General features: G+C 38.2%; 1 protein-coding gene across 2 annotated transcripts in view; it reads right to left on the bottom strand.

Moving 5' to 3' along the window:
* LOC126811185 (uncharacterized) overlaps positions 1-20,500 on the bottom strand; it is a 245,703-nt gene that overhangs the window by 40,465 nt on the left and 184,738 nt on the right. For both annotated transcript variants that reach the window (XM_050536746.2, XM_050536747.2), the window contains one exon: positions 12,890-12,989. In XM_050536746.2, the coding sequence (XP_050392703.1) occupies positions 12,890-12,989 (100 nt within the window). The remainder of the gene's footprint in view (positions 1-12,889; positions 12,990-20,500) is intronic.

Below are 20,500 nucleotides of genomic sequence, written 5' to 3'. Positions count from 1 at the left end.
ACTGTTCACAAACAATTGGGCGTATTCCTGTACTATTCAATAAGAAAATGAACTAAATATGCCTATACCTAACCTAGGATTTCGACAAATAATATATACTATTCAAAAAAAGTAGGGGATATTTGATTTTGGGGGCATAATACTAAAATATGCAAATGACTACGAAAAAAGTCACTATAGAACCTAACAGAAGAAACATTTCCAGTTACATGTGACGCCCAAACGCACCAATAGCTACCGCATGGAATGCAGGTGATGCTTGGGATCATCATGGGGGTCCAACCCAAGATTTGCACGACTCTGACTTTGAATGTTACAGTCATTGTGGCATTAAATTCCAGGGTGGAAACATCAGTTTAATTGTTTTAGTGACCAGAAAACAAATTTTGATATGCGTCGGCTTACCCAAAATGAAAGGTTACGTGCCCTTGGCATGCTACAGATCGGCACAACACAGGCGGTTGTGGCACGGACGATGAATGTTTCTCAGTCTGTCATAAGCAGGCTATGGTCCAGATACCGTGATACACAATCTGTACAGGACAGACCACGCTCAGGTCGACCAAGGGCGACAACTCAAGCCCAGGATCGATTTATCCGTACCTTGGCCTTGAGAAATCGTGTCATCACAGCAAATCAGATCAGCGCTCGTCTTCAAACAGACACTGGTGTGAGAGTGAGTGGCCAGACGATTCGGAATCGACTGCATAGGGGTCACCTTCGCGCCCGACGTCCTCGCGTGATCCCTTGTTTGAGAAATCATCACATTCAGGCAAGACGTCGTTGGTGTAGGGATCGTCAACACTGGGATAATCGACGCTGGAGCAATGTGATGTTTTCAGATGAGTCAAGGTTCACTGTTGATTTTTTGGACAGACGTAGGAGAGTGTGGCGTCGTCGAAACGAGCGCTTCCAAGACGTTAACGTCATCAGACATGATCGATTTGGGGGTGGTTCTGTTATGGTGTGGGGAGGCATCACTGTTGCTGGAAGAACGGCTATACATGTTGTTGCAGGGCGTGTTACAGGCCAGTACTACCGGGACAACATCTTGGCAGTCCATGTTGTGCCGTTCGCACGACGTCATGGACGCCGTTTCATCTTCCAGGATGACAACGCAAGATGTCACAGGGCCAGGATCGTTACAGGTTACCTCCAACAACAGAACATCACCACATTACCTTGGCCAGCACTGAGTCCCGACCTCTCCCCCATCGAGCATGTCTGGGACATGCTTGGACAGAGGTTACGTCAACGTCAACAACGTCCTGCCAATGTCCAAGAACTTGCTGCTGCGTTGCAACAGGAATGGGACAATCTGGACCAAAATGACCTTAGACGTCTCATTAGGAGTATGCCACGTCGGATCAATGCGTGTTTGGCAAACAGAGGAGGATTTACCCGTTACTGACTTGGTTGTGATGCTGTGGTAACTTTGCTGTTTGAGCCCGGGTATCATTTTACCCTTATAATGGTCAGTCTGTGCCTTACTTAGTCTAACGATCATTTGGAATAAATCGATGAATGTGAACTTCATTTCATTTTGTCATTTGTTTCTTCGTCAGTTTCATTAGGTGACTTTAATAACACTTAAAAATCAAATATCCCCTACTTTTTTTGAATAGTATAATATAGAGAAAATTAAATAACATCAGTGATACATGTATTAAGAAGAGGGGTCAAATCTGACTACTGGTTTTGTTTTACGACTAGATCGGCGTAATATAGGACGTGGTGAAGAAGTAGACAGCGTGGGTTGTGGTATTTTCATTCGTTGGGATTGCTTAGGAGGATCAGGTGGCTGTGCGGGTACTAGGGGTTGTGGTAGTTGGGGTAGTGGAAGCTCTGGTCTACTGTTAGGTTGTGATGACGACTCACTGGCAAAAAGCAAGATATCCTCATCTTGATCAAACGTTTTATGGCGAGTGACCTCGAACTTATTAGGTGGATTATGTTCAACAGGCTCTGTAAGTTCACTTTCAGGTACTTCTCTCATATAGGCTGGTTTCAGGTTTGTATAATGAACGATAATTTTATGATTTGTGAGTTCATCAAATATTTCATAAGTTGTTTCTCCCAAGACTGTTACGACTGTATATGGACCTTTCCAACGATCGGCAAATTTCTTAGATTCACCTGCGTCAAATATCATACGACGTAGAAATACATTATCTCCAACTTCATAAGCTTGTGTTTCCGTTTTTCTAATATGAAGTAATGAGTATAGATCTTTCATCAGTTTAGATATGAAGCAAGATCCCTGATCAGTATGGATTGTTTCTGGTATACCAAAATGCGGGATGAAGCGATCTATTAAGACATCTGCGACTGTTCTAGATTCTTGGTTAGGTAAAGCGTAAGCTTCCAGAAATTTTGTAAACACTGGAGAACCAGGATATAAAGTTTATTACGAGTTGAGCGTGGGAGTGGACCCTGAAAATCCATGGAAACTAATTGGAATGGTCTTTCTGCTATAACAGGATAAAGTGGGGCCTGTCTACTTGGAGTAGGTGATTTCCGTAAAGCACAGAATTGACAAGTTTTACAGAATCGTTTAACGTCTTCCCTCCAGCCTGGCCAATAAAATCGGATTTGGTCCAGAGTCCGATCTTCTCCCAAGTGGCCAGAAGCAGGGTTATCATGGGATACTTCTAAAACTTCATTGATTATGGATTTGGGTACAACTATAAGAAGACCTTGGTTTCTACCATCAGGTGTTTCATCTCACTCTGAGTTGGTCAAAAACTTTCAGATATGGTTTGACTTGTATATCTTGGGTAAAAACAGGTTTTCTTTTACTGAGTACGTATTTATATACTGTCTGGATAACAGGATGTTGAAGTTGGGCAATTTCCAGGACTTGTGAGGACAATATAGAGACGAATACACCACTGGAGGTCATACTAGGAAGATCTGAAACAGCATTCGTACTTGGCAAATTAGCGGAGTCAATGACAACATCTGAATCTGGAGATGGCTGAATTCTGGAGAGAGCATCTGCGTTGGCATGTTGTTTTCCTGAACTATGAGAAATGGTATAATCAAACTCTTCCATATCAAGGCTCCATCGAGTTAATCTGGATTTAGTGCCGCTATACTTCTTTAAGTATATCAAGGGTTTGGGATCGGTGACTAATTGAAACTGTCTCCCAAGAAGATATGATCTAAAAACTTTACAGGCCCAGATAATGGCAAGACATTCTCTTTGAATGGTTGAATAATTCTGTTCAGCTTTAGATAGTGATCTTGATGCATACTGTATGACGTGTTCTCGGCCATCGATTACTTGACACAATATGGCACCGATAGAGATTAAGGAGGCATCAGTCTGTACCACAAATTGTTTCGTAAAATCAGGAAAACTGAGGATTGGTTCAGTAATCAAACATTGTTTTCGATGAAGAAAAGCTGTCGGCAGTCTTCTGACCAGACAAAAGGTACTGACTTAGCTGTGAGTCTGTTGAGGGGTTTGCTGATTTCTGCATAACTTTTACTGAAACGACGGTAATATCCGTTGAGGCCAAGGAAAGCCTTAACATCTGTAACGTTTTTTGGAACAGGGTAGTTGTTAACAGCTTGAATTTTGGAAGGGTCAGGTTTAACTCCTCCATTGGATATGACGTGTCCAAGGTATTTGATCTGTGTCCTGGCAAAATGACATTTGCTGGGTTTAAGTTTCAGGTTGGCATCTTTCAGTCGAGTGAAAATAATTTTCAAATCAATCATGTGTTGAGTAAAATCTTTGGAAAAAATTACAATATCATCCAGACCAAAAGGCATTCTGCGGAATTGGTATAATCCTCCATCTGGTGAGGCAAAGGCACACTTCTCTTTGCTGTCAAAATCTAAAGGTAATTGGAAATGTCCCTGAGATAAATCAATGACTGAATAGTTATAGCTTCCGGCAAGTGCATCAAGGGTGTCATGCACGTGGGGAATAGGGTAGCTTCTCTTCTAGTGATTTGGTTGAGTTTGCGAAAATCAATGCAAAGTCGAAGTGTGGAATCGGATTTCTTGGCCAAAACAATGGGAAATCGCCATGGGCTTTCACTTTCCTCTATGACACCATTTCTGTGCATAAGATCGATCATTTTTGTGACTTCTTCCTTTAGATGATGAGGAATTCGACGAAGGGGTTCTCTGATTGGTCGATCCGTGAAAGTGTCAATGGTATGTTAAATTTTGTCACAAAGGCCAGGTTGACTGTCAGGTTTAACAAAAAGATCTTCATATTCTGCAATTAAGGCGGATAGTTGGTGTTTCTGTTGTTCAGAAAGGTGTTCATTGGCTGAAATGCCATCCAATATCCGTGTAATGTGACTTGGTGGTTTCGGTGAATCAGTACGTATATAACGATTATGGACAAGCTCCTTGGATTCTGTAGAAAGAGGTTTAACATTCCGATAAACTGTGGAAGCATTCGTAACCACTGTAGCCCAAGCTATGTTATCGCCTTTACAAAGATTAATGTGTTTATCCCCAAAGTTAAACATCATAAGCATTGCCCGCTTATTCTGAACTCTGGTTAAAGTTCTTCCAACTATAACATCAGTCTTCTCTGATAGTCCACATAATGGTTCAAGGATTGTGTCAAAAGAAATGTTGGAGGTAATGTTCATTCCCACAGGAAGGATAAGCTGTTCACCGGGTGCTATAGATACATCTGATATCAAAGATACACGGCTAACTGTAGGCGCTCGGTTGTCTCCTAAAACTGGAATGACAGTATTATCACGAACTATTTTTCGTTTTCCGGAAAAGATCACAATGTCATTCTGTTTCAAAAAGTTGCGACCAAGGATACATTTCTCTGATAGGTCGTTGACAATATAAAAAGTCTGGAAGTGAGATCTAACTTGGAAGTAAACCGGTAGAGATATAACACCATAGATGGTAAATTTTGATGAATTAGCAACGCGTAAAGTAGTTGTGGATGGACTGACTGTACATTTTTTATAGTTTGGTAGGGACAGAAAAACCTTAGTATCAAGTAGACAAACATCTGATCCACCATTAAGCAGGGCCTTGGTATTCTGTCCAATGATTTTGGTAGTTATTTGTAGAGGAGGGGATTTCATGATGATTGTATCTTCAAACTTATCTTCATCGTTGGTGCATGTTGACGAAAAATGTTGAGTCCGTGACCTGGGGGTGGGGCACTGCCTTGATATATGCCCAATTCCGCCACAAATCTGACAGATAATACGACCAGGTCTTGTGTTGTTGTCTGAGGGATATGGGTAATTTTGGGAGTTCGGTTGAATATCTTCACACAGCCATAATGAGCGTTGATAAGAATCATGACCAGGATAAACTGGATATTGATAAGATGGTGAATGACTATGATACAGTTGCTGACATCGCTGAGGAGATGGAGTCCGAAATCGTCTGGTTGAGTCATAGGCGGTTGAATAACTTCGACTGTTCGAGAACTTCCTGGATGGAGAATGGTCAACAGAGTTTGGTGGAAATGGATAATGTTTTGTTGATTTTGGTGCGCTGTAGCAGTCGTCATAAGGCTGTAATTGGTTCCATATGGGGATGGAAATCTTTGACGGTGATTTAACCTGGAGCGTGATTCATAGTTTGCAGGCGAAGGAGGTCGATGTATTGATTGGTGATGCTGTCGTTTGGTGAAGTATTGCGGAGTTGGACAATCCCTATGGTTATGGCTTGAGTGTAATCGTGGTGCACGCTGGGACATGTCGGGGTCTTCTTGATATGTACGGTTAGAGGCTACAGTAGGACTGTTGATCTTCTCTAATGCTGTCTTAGTTTTAGCAATATGGATAATTTTAGGAAAAGATTTGAGAAGTTTCGGTTTATGCTAAGTGTGCTCAAAAATATGTTTTCTAACAGATTCAGGTGTAGCAGAATTAAATTTATCAATAACAATAGCTTCTAAAACACTAGAGTCAAAATTAGAATATTCTCTGGCAAAATTTGTAACCTGGAGGCAAAAGCTTTAAATGTCTCTGTGTCTTTCATTTTAGCTTCATTAAATAAGATTCCAGTTGTATGATGATCTAAAGGACTAACTTATCTTTCAACATGGAAATAATTTCTTCATAGTTATGTTGTTTATCAGTAGGCATAGCTTCCCAGCTGGTTTTTGCATGTTTTTCCAGTAATAAGGACAAAACTTGACTTGCATAAGGGGTATAAAGCGGACTGTTCAAGGCTCTTTGAACTTTGTTTAACCAGTCTTTTAAATAAATGTCAATATCAGGTTCTTCACCTGAAAATGTCCCAGTAAACTCCTTTACTTTAGAATAAATGTATAAATGATCTCTAACCGGGTTTATATTTGATTGTGGTTGGGTGTAGTGGTTGGGTGTATGGGTTGGGTGGGTTGGGTTGCCACTGTTCAGCTGCTAATCGTTGACGGAGATCTGCCGATTCTCTCCTAAACTTGTCCTGTTCTTGTTGGTGCAGTAGTAAACTGCTTTCCATTATGTGTTGTAATTTCTCAACCTCGGTACCAGTGATGGGATTTTACCCGTATATTCCGGACTTGTCCGAATCTTTTTTCGAAACGCCCAAAATTGTCCGACCGGGAATATGCCCAATCGGACATCAAGACATGGTGAATAATATTCAAATTCCAAAATTAATATAGTGTACTGAGTGTATTAACTACCGTGCAACCCGATTATCGTTGATAATAGGCTGGATTGATTAGGTAATTAAGTGATCGACTATTTATGGTGTTATATAGTCTTACACACCTACCTTGATTAACTACTATTCTGCCTTGATTGGCTGAACTAATTCTTTATCGGACAATTCATCAAATCAATCCTGAACAGAAGTCATTGCTTCTCCTTTATCGGACGATATATCAATCCAATAAGAGTGATTAGAAACTTAATCTGATTAACCCGTGATTTCTCCATTGACCATTGTCTCACGTTTTAATCTACTTTGTGTCGGACAATAACACGTAGAAATTAGTCATATATGTCACATATCCTGATAGTATATAACACCTCAAATCAACATACATTGTATCCGATAACTTGTCTGTGATATATTTTCGGTGGAAGCCGAAAATAATTAAAGATATTTCACACACATGGCGCTTATAGAGTTCAGTAATTAAAATGAAAGCACAAATCTCGCGAGACACGTGAAATTAAGAGATGTATACGTGCTGAATCCAATACGCCTGATGTTCGAGAAAAGATTCTATTTTGATAGAATATTGTTGGATTTATGATCATATTTTGAAGGGGGTTTATGTCTTTAAATAAATAAATAAACATGCTAAGAAATGTTGACGAATATTTCGATTGGAATGACGTAAGTAGTTAATTGTTTTAGACGATAGCGCGTGCTACAGTCGAATGCAATTATTTAGAAGTTGGTTACACTCGCTCATTAGGGCGTTGTTAACTACAGTTTACGGCCAAATAAATTTCAGGATGTCATTTTTTTACCTTCCGTATATAAATCGAAACGGAGTATCAGACGAATGTCGGACTTTGCTGAAAAATGTACCGACGTATGACCCGAAAAATACGGTAATTTGGGGGGAGTTTGAAACAGATCGGCAGCAGCCGGCACGCTGCCAATTCTATAGTATTACGATCATACGATGTCATGTAATTTTGTAGGAATATTATTGACATAAATTTGAATACCGTACAGGTTTTAAACATGAAATATAACGAGGTGCACCTATTTTTTTTTTACATATGAATTTGAATATATTTTGTTGACACATGATTCTTAATTGTGTTTTGAAAACGTCTGCTTAAATTACGGTAAGAGTTATGCCCCTTTATTTTCGGGAAAAAATGTCCGACATGAAATTTTTTGAAATCCCATCACTGCTCGGTACGTTCCTGTCCTAATTGACCATTTGCCCCAAGTTGTTCTCCGTCAGTTGACATTTTGAATATTAAAGCTAAAGTATTACTATTAGAATAACAGAAATCGAAGGTCGGACAACTAGCCGAAAAGGTTTGAAGTATCACTAATGTCAAAAAGTAAGAAAAAATAACTAACATAAAAGGGGGAAAAAAAATTAACTGACAAAACATACAATTATATATTATTAAATAGTGATGAAAACCATCCTAGATATCAAGCGTCAATTATAGTCTATCAAACAAATCACACACACCTAGACTAGTCTGTCAAAATACAGTAAATAAACAATCATCAATTTAACAACATACATAAAAATATGAACATATTTAGTCAAATTACCACATTACAATTATGAGAAACACAATATTCATATTGTTTACGTTACATATGACATCAACAAACGAACAAAATAAAACTCTGGGAAAAAAGTCTATAAAAATTTGAAATAAAATACTTGAATATTTTATTTAGGTATGAAGTCCATAAAACACACAAGTGTTCTGTGGTGGCCTGATAAACGACTAACTAGATGATTCTTTTAGAAATTGAAGTTAAATAAGACACTAGAGTTCATTACACTGTCGATTCACGAGGAAAATGTTCGGGCATTTCTTCGGTGGACCTTCAAATCGACGAGAGAACGCTGTACTTACTGGCAGTTGACGGACAATAAATGTTTACTTCTAATCACCAATTAAGAATGTCAATGGAAATATTTGAAATATAACACAGCGTAGGCTTAATTCACAAGTTACTGATTATTCATCGAAAAATAGTCAGAATCCTGGATCGGCGGCGAGTTGTTCGGCTAATTACGAATCACCAGTCTACTTCTTTCTTCGACTTTTCATACCTCGTTTGGCGATGAAGGTTCTTCATTCTCGTTGACACAAGTAAATTCCACACACCTTCGTTACTATCAGCGACGCCAATTTGTTGTACCGTTGGTTCGAACTCAAGAAGGTGTTCAGCTTCGAATAAACTTTATTACAGTTTTCACATTACACTAATGACTAACAATCTTTTAATCCTAGTTCCGTCTTCCATTCTCACTCACCGCCAACGACAACAGCCCAGTTCGTGTCCCTCTCACTCCCTTCTCATTGGCTATCTCTCTCTTCACACTCGACTCAATGCCTTATATGGACATACACTAAGATTACATCATACATTCGTACGGCTATCAGATTAAAGGTACATTCACACAGTTACTGTTTGTCCCAGTCGTCACACGGTTCGAAGAGATCCGTTGGGTGACCAAACTTATAGGTTATTCAGGTTCAATCGGCATGCGCAACGAATGTTTCCAACAGGTGCTAGGAATATTTTTACAACTGAATTTTGGGGAAAATTCGTGGATATTCTTGAGTATTTGTCACAACTGTCGTACAAGAGATTAAAATTATCTAGTGTAATCAACAAAGACCCACGGTAGCGAGTTTTAATCTCACAGATAATTGATTGGTGATTGCTTGTTAATCTTTTGTGGCTTCACACCCATCCAGTTTTAATCTCACGGATAATTGATCGGTAAGTGTTTGCTTCACACCCACCGATTGAAGGCCGGATTATACGGTGTCGATTCAATGGAAAACGTATGACGGGACGGCTGATTGATGTCGTACTCCGGAACGTACAGAGGTCGTATTACCCAGAGATTTTTTGGCTGAAGTAATAAGGAAATAAATCGGGACCATGAAAATGGTGTCGGATGTAACAGAGTGCCGGAGTGATCAGAGGTCGGATGTGACAGAGTGCACTATATTTGCATATGTTAAGTGGCCGTTTTGTTGGGCAGTTTCAGTCTCATTTTCACAACATTCAAACTCAAACGTCATTATGGTGTAGTAACGGTGACAATCAGGGCCCATAATCCAGGAAGTTACGGTCCAAAATGCGCAAATATCGAGAGGAGCCGAGATCTTTGGGATATAAACATTTTTTTAAAAATTTTCATCAAAATCATTTAAAAATTGTGACCTCTAGAGGATCCACAACCTTGGTATAAGCCTACATACTCTTATACTATTTGCATACCTGGAGCGGCCATTTTGTCCGTTAGTTTCAGTCTAATTTTCACGAAATTTGTACTCAACCATCTTTATGTTGTAACGATGATATATACAAATGGTTTTTTTTAAATCTGACAAAAATTTCATGAAATTCCAACTCAACCATCTTTAGAATATAATGGTGATATACTTGAAGGTTTTTTAAGATAGGTTGCCAGGCAACGAAACATACGCCCACAGCAGCTAAATCGTCCAGGCAGTCAACAAGAGTTGTCGCATATTTTTAATTTTCGGTAATGAAACATTTATAATACACTAAAATCTGATTATAAATATAAAGTCAATCGGATATTAACTTTGACCTCTAGAGCGTCCACAAGATTTTTCAAAGTGACTAAGGGCCATAACTCTGGCAGTAATTATCGGAAATCGCTGAAAATCAATAGGCTTCTTTGTCTCATGACCTTAAACACTGTGTATAAATTTAAAGTCAATCGGATATTAACTTTGGCCTTTAGAGCGTCCACAAGATTTTTTGAAGTGGTCAAGGGCCAAAACTCTGGCAGTAATTATCGGAAATTACTAAAAATCAATAGGCTTCTTCATCTCATGACCTTAAACACTGTGTATGAAATTAAAGCCAATCGGATATTAATTTTGGCCTGTAGAGCGTCCACAAGATTTTTTGAAGTGATCAAGGGCCATAACTCTGGCAGTAATTATCGGAAATCACTGAAAATCAATAGGCTTCTTCGTCTCATGACCTTAAACACTGTGTATAAATTTAAAGTCAATCAGATATTAACTTTGGCCTCCAGAGCGTCCACAAGATTTTTCAAAGTGATCAAGGGTCATAACTCTGGCAGTAATTATCGGAAATTGCTAAAAATCAATAGGCTTCTTCGTCGCATGCCCTTAAACACTGTGTATGAATTTAAAGTCAATCGGATATTAACTTTGGCCTCTAGAGCGTCTACAAGATTTTTTGAAGTGATCAAGGGCCATAACTCTGTCAGTAATTATCGGAAATCGCTGAACATCGATAGGCTTCATCGTCATTTGACCTTAAACACTGTGAATGAATTTAAAGCCAATCGGATATTAACTTTAGCCTCTAGAGCGTCCACAAGCAATTGTGGACGACGGACCGACGGACGGGGGCGACAATATACGACCACATTTAAATGTGGCCGTATAAAAATTGGATAAAAATTGTAACCTCTAGAGGCACCACATTGTTTATCTTGTTCTGTGCCGGATTCACAAGCTTCGTTGGTCAAAATATGACCCAATATATAATAGAAATTTATTATCAGTAAATTTGGAAATTCAAAAGTTTTCTTCCAGCCTTTTGAACAATCTAATTTCATCAAGAACCTTTTCCTGTATTTTCCCGGATGGTGCAGGGAAGCAGACGTAGTGTCAACCCCCTGGTATGAAAAAACAGGAGACCAGCAATGAAAAAACATGAGAATCCAGGAGATTTTTTTTTTTCATCAAATTTGATCATAGGCTAATACTAAATGTCTTTAGCACTTTTTACACTGTGCACTCGTTTATGCTGCATACAACAAAAAACAAATGAAAATTCCCTTTGGGTTTCGGGTCAATAATTTAAATGACAGAAAAAATTATTCTGAAATATTTTGTGAAAATATACATAAAATGCTACCCAAAAGACTTTAATACGGTTCTCCAAAAAGTGTTTTCAGTCACATCTGAGTGACATCATAATAAATAAGAATCTGTCGTACAAATTTTACAACTCAAATCCGCGAATATTAGCCAGTTAAAACTTATAAAAATCGTAATAATTTGAATAATATCAATAAAAAGCAGGCTACATATATTAGTCTAAAGTAGCAAATTTCAATCTGCAAAACCGATAAATCCTGTCTTCTATGGCTATAATCGTGTGAATGGAAATCCCCGGAAACGTGACGTCAAAGCGGTATTTTCCCACAAGTGTCTCCCGTACATAAACGGTAATTGCACTTATATTTCGATAATTTTTGAGTCAGATTATTTGCATATATTGAGATCGATATCAAAGTATTATAATACAATTGCTAGTAATATATTTAACTGAAAAAGTAATCCAAAATCGCAGATTGAAATTCGGCTAAATTTCAGTCAATGGCTTACGATTTGACACTAAAGTCATGTGTGGTGTGAAATGTTTACTTTTCGCCGGAGAATTTGTCAAAATCGCATAGATAGACCTTTACTAGCCATGGGGTAAAACGATAGTTATGAAAAGAACCTTGTATAGGTCTCTATTTTATTTGGTACGCTTATGTACTCTGATACCATTACAATATACTTTATTTACTCCAAACAATACTAATCACAAACACACGTTGGGCTGTCAAGCGTATTACCGGAATTAGAACTTTCCGGTCAACTTCAGCCAATCATGAGGTTGATTTATGAAACAGAAGTAAGGGAAAGAGAGAGAGAAATGGGGTTTAACGTCCAATCGACACAAACTAGGTCATTTCGGGACTAACACATGGTTCAATTTTATTTCAATAATTCACTTGCACGTAGGGGTCTTTAGCAGTGGGAAGAGAAAAAGAGAGAGAGAGAGGAATGGGGTTTAACGTCCACTCGACACAAACTACGGAGGACCCGGAGAAAACCCACAAGGTTGGACAGGCAACCCTACTCTTTGTCACGTACAACCAGGGAATAGAAACCCTGCCAGTTGACTCAATGACAGCACGCACGTGGTAATTATTTGGCCATCCACTCCCCCACCCCCCGGAAGTAAGGGAGTTACCTCCCTTTGTAAGTAAAAATAGCATTTGGCATATGTTTATTTTCATGAGAAAGGTTGTGAATCCGTGAATCTCACGGAAAAAACACGCTAGTTGACATGTCTGCAGGGAAGTAAGACGTTAAATCTTATGAATATCCACTTCAATATAGGAAAATTCCAACAAAAGCTGTATTGGTTGGAGTGTTGACAGGAAAACTTGAGCAGACAGGTATGTACTTACAAATGTTGATTCTGTTCTTCTACCCATGATGAAGGGTTTCTGTGGACCCTTGGTAATACATTGGATTTAGAATGTGACAAGGACTGAACTAAACTAAAACCTGTTGAAATGAAAAAAAAAACAACAGAAATTACATTAATCTAAAATACTTCATGATATATGAAAAGAAATTTAAAAATGGTTAATACATTTTTATTTAGATCGTCTTCGTATGCATTAGTGTGAAAGTTTATGAAAGTTGTTAAAGTGCACATAAGATGGACAAAGAAAATTTCGGGTACATGTAGCCAATGGTTACTATATCCACTTTATGGCAAGTTCACACCAATATGATTGAAATTAATTCAGCTATCTTCACTCAAAGTCGCAAAAAATAGACCTCCAGTAAAAATAATTTTGCCAATTATCGAAAACAATCTTAATCCCCTCAGACGCCAGTGACGTCACAGTGACCAAATGCATATTCGGAATGTTTATTAATTATTTACCTATATACAGCCGGCGTGCGTATTCATTAACGCCTGACTGATTCCTAAATCCCCTAATTAAATAAAACAATTGACTACAGAATAATTTGTTTTGTAATTTAGATTGTTTTATAATGACCCCCCTTTCTTCTCACGACAGCGATTTTAATACTGTGACTTTTTGATAAGAGTCCCTCTACCATCATGTGCAGTCCTAACGATTCGAGATACATTTTCGTCAGAAGAGTACTGTGGTTGTAATTTCCCGTGTAAAAGAGTACAATCCATTATCAGAGTAGCCAACTGTATCTCGTTTTCCTGTAGTCATCGTACGGCGCCTTTCTTTCTGCATGCGGATTTGACTTAATTACTCTGAAATAGACTGTGAAAATGAAATACGAAAAAATATCTCTATATACTTTAGAATTAACAGTACAAACCATCTAAATGGAATAACAGATTGAGAAGGGTCATCTAACTATCTTTGTGTATTGATAATAATATGGCAAGTGTAGTTTCGTTAATATGTCATTAATTAATCAATCCGATTAAAGTTGTGCAGACATGGGTGTTATGAATAGATTGGAAATTTTGTTGGTAACCATCTAAATGGAATAACAGATTGAGAAGGGTCATCTAACTATCTTTGTGTATTGATAATAATATGGCAAGTGTAGTTTCGTTAATATGTCATTAATTAATCAATCCGATTAAAGTTGCGCAGACATGGGTGTTATGAATAGATTGGAAATCTTATTTCGTTAACATTCATTTTGTGTCTTATTTTTAGTTCAGTGCGATCCATCATATCTTGAGGAACTTTGTTAGACATTGTCATCAAAATATCATAAGTCGTATTGCAACGTTATGGGAATAAACCCATATTTTTAAAATACACAGATATCAGCAACACCCCATGTAATATAACATATCAAAACAACAACTCGATTCATCCATTTAGTACAATTTTATTTAGTTTTTTGTATCTCCTGAAAAATTGATAAAATCGAGATACAGCATTTTGGAAGCGCAGCGACGATATATCATATATCATTCGTCGTTCATAATTATGCCATTCATCTATATATGTCATTCATTCTGAAAAGACAAAAGTTAACGACAATAAGGGCTAGAACTGACTGTGACAAGTTATGACATAAATGTCCCTTTGAAGGATTAGACTATGACGAAAAGACAGTTACATGCAATGTCCCTTTAAAGGATTAGACTATGACAAAATATGACAGTTGTATGCAATGTCTCTTTAAAGAATTAGACTATGACAAAATATGACAATTAATGTTCCTTTAAAGGCCTAGACTAGAACGCCAATCCACTGACAAGTGGCTGCATGACATCTAACAAAAGCATGGACCTTATAATTCATGAGAAATCCAAACAAAAAACAATGGCAATGAACTTTGGTAAATACACAGAAAAGTCATTATTTCAGAGGCATTGAATATTAATCCCTAGAAGTCATTTCTGTATTTTGCAATAGTCTGAAATAACATCGAAATGTAAATAACCATTTCCAATAATGTCCTGGCAGACTGAAAGCATGTGGGACGAACACGTTGTATGGTCACTCGTTGAAACTGACAAATAATTATAAGAACACTGAATAACACGCAATAAAAATGATCTAGAATAGTACCTGGAGAGTGGATCTATCTCGCCCTTGCAATGACTAAAGCTAGTCAATTAAAGACGGACTGAAAAGATTGTTGACAACAATGGCGACATGACAGCTAGAAGCACGGAGAAAACTTCCTGGACGCAATACAGGCTGACGTGAAATATTTTGTATGCCTATTTCAATCGACTACTGTCGAATAATTATAAGTGATAGACTCTTGACACCAATAAAAAAGTTGATGGGGATAAGTTGATCTATAATTTGCAAATCATTCTAAATCCTTTTCATCAGAAATATCGTCTTCAGAATCAGTGTCATCGATATAATCCAATTCAGAATAATTCATAAGTATTTCAACCACTTCGAGCGTCTTTAAAGTTCCCGACACTGTTAAATGACGTTTTTCGTAAAAAAATGTTGAACAAAGACATGTTTTTCTCAATGCCCTTGACAAGACAAGTTCCTGTCTGACACGCATACGTGGCCATATCAATTAAATATGAAACTAAATACTCAAATGCGGCTTATAAAAAAGGTTCTTGCTGTAGTCAACCGTGACCACTTAGCTGTATAACGTTGTGGTGACTATAGTCGACAATGACCTGTTAAGGGTAAGTGATTTGGAACCCCAAGCCTAAACCCCACTGTAAATCCATTAACTAAGATCTCCTTGGCTTCGGAATTATAACCAGACAGTAATTTGAATAATTCTCCAACTTTAACTGTTGTTGGCAGGTTTGATGCTTCTGGATTTGCAGGACGTTGTGGTGTGTTGCTGACACCAACTTTAACTGTTGTTGGTAGGTTTGATGCTTCTGCATTTGCAGGACATTGCGGTGGGTTGCTGACCACCGATGGGGCATTCATGGTTATATTTGCAGATTGTTTGCAAACATGTTCCCTTGTAATAAAGGGACCAGCAATACCCTTCCGGGAATGATTCGGTTTGAATGTGGGATTTGGAGAACCCTGTGTTGGAGACTTCACTGTTTTGGGGACGAAAGGAAGATTTTTGTATGGAGCCCCCTTCAGTGACATTGAGTTTAAATGTAGAGAAAACAGCCTTCTGCCACAATTCATCATGGATAGTTGCCCAGTCAGACTTTATAAGAGATCTTACTTTACGGAAAGCTTCATCATAAGATTTTGCAGATTGGAATCCGAACTCTGACGCCATGTTCCTTATATTATTGCCATATTTAATTAAGACATGATGTGTTGAGGAAATTTTTGGTAATAAATTGTAATGAAAATGTTGAATGCAATACACCATTGTGGTAAGGTCCAAATCTCCTTGCGTTTTGTACCTGAGCTAATTCGAACATTGGATCCTATTGTATGCAGGACCACCGAATCATTATCTTTTTGAGAATTAAATAAATCTTACTTTACGGAAAGCTTCATCATAAGATTTTGCAGATTGGAATCCGAACTCTGACGCCATGTTCCTTATATTATTGCCATATTTAATTAAGACATGATGTGTTGAGGAAATTTTTGGTAATAAATTGTAATGAAAATGTTGAATGCAATACACCATTGTGGTAAGGTCCAAATCTCCTTGCGTTTTGTACCTGAGCTAATTCGAACATTGGATCCTATTGTATGCAGGACCACCGAATCATTATCTTTTTGAGAATTAAATAAATATATTAGAGAGCTAAAATCAACAAACTGGTCTGACCAAATTTGTCCCTTCACACGGTCTGGAATATCGAAATCCAGTGGTAACGAATGCTTGATTGTTGTAGGTAAAGAATTAAGATCAATGCCAGTACCTTGATCGTGAATGACATGTGAATTGTCTTCTGCAATGATCTGTGGCACTGATGTTGAAGTGGTTGTTCTGGATTCCATGGCCAGGGGGACCAACTGGTGGCCTGACAATAATAGGCCTTCTGACCGCATTTGAGAAAAAAGAGCCGAAGCTATCTGGTCAGCAGATGGTAAAATTGGGTTACTAGACCGAATTTGTGTTGATGGGATTGTCCCAGGTGAGTACGACTGTCCCTCGTCTGTTGATGATACTGCACGAGCCTGATTGTTGTGTTGGATCGTGAAGCTCGGACAGGTATGATATAGTCATTGGACAAATGAGAAGGGGCTGTGGTGGAGCGTGAACTACGATGTCTGGAGCCCGTTTTTGGCATAGTGATCGGTGACCTGTATAAACAAACAGTAACTGATAAGTTACTCAGCAATTGACATGTACCAGAGCAGGCAATGCTAACGCCCAGCATCAAGACAGTATTGGACACACAATTATTACAAAATATAATCTAATGTCATTAGAGAAATGGGATTGAAGCACCGGCCTAGGCAACATTATTAGATCTTGGAAAATTTGATGAAAAATTAAAAAACATCCATACACTGCACTTAAAAGCAAAAGATAAAAATAAATCACCATATAAAATGGTGACAAAGACATCCATACACTGCACTAAAAGCAGAAAATAAAAATAAAGCACCATATAGACGGTGACGAAAAATCAAGGAACATTCATATACTGCACAAAGCAGAAAAATAAAACTATATCGGTATAGACATGAAATATATCAGTGTAATAATTCCAACTGAACTAGGCCAGTGCTTCCCCAATTTAGATAAAAATGCTAATAAAAACCTCTCTTATGTGTTATAGCAATAGCTGAATGTACACTTTTAGCATATTTGGACATACCAGAAGTATTCAAATGTATGCCATCCTTCTCACATATTAGAGATTTAATATAAAACACAAATTTATATGGAAAACAATCACTGGGTTTATTTCACACTACGTTTCAACAAGTTCCTCTTGTCGTTCTCAAGTAAGTAATGACAGTATAATAGCAAGAATTCAAATTATATACAACAAGGTAACAAAAACAATAACTCATATGAAACCATCAAAGGGCTAATAAAAAGTACAATAATAACATTACAAAATAAACATCAAGGATATTGATTAAAAATTAAAATTAATTACGATATGAATCCATCAAAGGGCTAATACATAGAGCAGTAATAACATAACAAAATGATCATCAAAGATATTGATTAAGGATTAATTAATTAAGATATGAAACAAACATTAACAAATATATAGCGTGGCTGTTATGTGATTTAGTGTTAGAAAATAACAATATCTTTAACTTGCTTTTTCTCAAAACTACCTTTTCTGACTTTGGCGACCCCAAAAGGATATAGCTTAGTCAATTTTACAGTTTAATATCAGTCATCTTTTTAAATAAAGCAACCGAACTCCAGTCGCCTTGACACCAAAAGTTTTCCAATATATAAACCCCGAATAAGCTCGTGCACGCTTGTACATGTATAAATAGAATTGCTTCTTTCATTGCTCTGGACGGACTATTCGTGAAACGTTAAGACGCAAAATCTAAAATGGTCGAGTTGACGTTTGAATCATATGTTGTTAATTTTTTTATCAGGAATCGGGTTATATGGTACAAATTTACAAATAATAATGTAATTATATACTGAGCGCCATGGAAAACGCATCACTTAGCTTTTTGTATAACAAAATGATCCTGTAAACATATCTTATTTATTTTGCTTCAAATGGGAACTAAACAATAACAACACGTTTGTACACTTATGGATGTTTAATCTGTAATCAACGGTACAAGGTCAGAGGGGTCAAAACCAAAAGTACGACACAGATGTCAGTAGCGCGTGCGTCCTCCACGGGCTCTTACGCACGCTGTGCAGCGACGTCGCATGGAATTTACCAATGTTTGAAAGAAGGCCTGGGGCAAATTGTTCCATTCTTGGACAAGAGCAGCTTCTAAAGCAGCAATGGTGTGCATCTGTGGTCTCCAATACAGACGGCGTCCAATCTCATCCCAGACATGTTCTATCGGTGCTATGTCCGGAGACATGGCTGGCCAGTCCAAGACATTGATGTTGTTAGCAGCCAGGTAGTCCATACTAAAACGGGCGGTATGCGGACGTGCATTATCCTGTTTGAAGTGCTGAAGTTGTGGGTGTGCTCGAAACATCGGAACAACAATTGGATGCAAGACAGCATTAACGCGACCCCTGCAAACGTGTAGGGTGGTCCGGTGATGAAATGTGAAGCCTCCCCACACCATTACACTTCCCCCACCCAATTGATTCGTTTTGAAGACGCAGCAGTCTGCAAGACGTTCCCGAAGACGTCTCCACACACGTTGACGGCCATCAGCGTGATAAAGATGAAAGCGACTCTCCATGTCCGGTGTCCTTGAGCCCATATCAAACGCCGCTGACGGTGATGATCCCTGAGGATAGCTCCAACATAAGGTCGTCGTGCACAGAGTCCTACTTCTCTTCGACGACGTCTTACGGTGTTGGCACTTACTGGTCCTTGTCTTTCGATGACTGCTGCACCTGTTGGAGTCACTGGGCGGAATCTGTCATGCAGATGAGTGACCCGGATGTAGCGGTCTTGAGCCTGGGTTGTAACGCATTGTGGACCAGGATGTTGACGGTCACGTGTTGATCCAGTAACACAAACACGTTCCACCAACCTTACATTAGTGGACTGATGACAATTGAAGTGTCTGGCAATAGCACGTGTAGACATGCAAGCCCTGGACATTCCCATGGCTTCATTCCGTTGATTTTCAGTAAGTCTCGGCATCTCTAGCTCGATTCCTTCACACGTCCAACAACAAATTACGACAGATTGACGTTTCACAGTTTATGTACTGCACATTAAGTTGAAAACATGCTTTTAAAGGGCTCACACACAATGCTGCACGTGCATATTGGGTTTTTCATGTGCATCTCGTGTAATTTTTTTTTTTGCACACAGGCCATTGGGAGCATTGTGTGAAACAATAGTTCATAGTATTGCATAATATTATACATACAAAACCACCTAGTAATAAAATATTTGGGAAAAAAAAGTGATGCGTTTTCCATGGCGCTCAGTATATATTAAACTCATCAAATATCCATAACAATCCTCCCAGAGAAAACCTGGAGTGTACTTAGTAACAATAAAAGTAACTTAAAGCTAAATGCAATACTACAAACATCACATTGCTTCTAAAATTGGGCAACATTTTTGAATTGATCGTTTATAATCTCCAGAGTTTGTATGCACTTTCACATTACGCACTACACCATCAGATCCCAGATACACCTCAATAATACGTGCAAGTTGCCACTTTCCACGAGACACATTTGGATCTACTAGTAGCACAATATCATTGATCTGTAATTGACGCTGTTTTCTCTGCCACTTAGATCTTCTCATTAAAGTTGGAATATACTCTTTTTCTAATCTAGTAAAGGTTCGCGACACAATCGACTGAACAAATTCAAAGCTTTAATGTAAATTCTTGGTTTCTTGAAATGAACCTTGCGGAATTTCTGTAGTTGCTCTCCCAAGAATGAAGTGGTTTGGTGTAATAGGTTTAAAGTCATTCGGATCACTCGAAGAATAAGTAATTGGTCTGCTGTTGACCAAACATTTCACTTCTGCAAACACATTTGACATTTCATTCCATGTT

This window comes from Patella vulgata, chromosome 2 (assembly GCF_932274485.2).
Source record: "Patella vulgata chromosome 2, xgPatVulg1.2, whole genome shotgun sequence".
NCBI lineage: Eukaryota > Metazoa > Mollusca > Gastropoda > Patellidae > Patella > Patella vulgata.
Note: the sequence above shows the minus strand (reverse complement) of the source record. Positions and strands in the feature narration are given on the sequence as shown.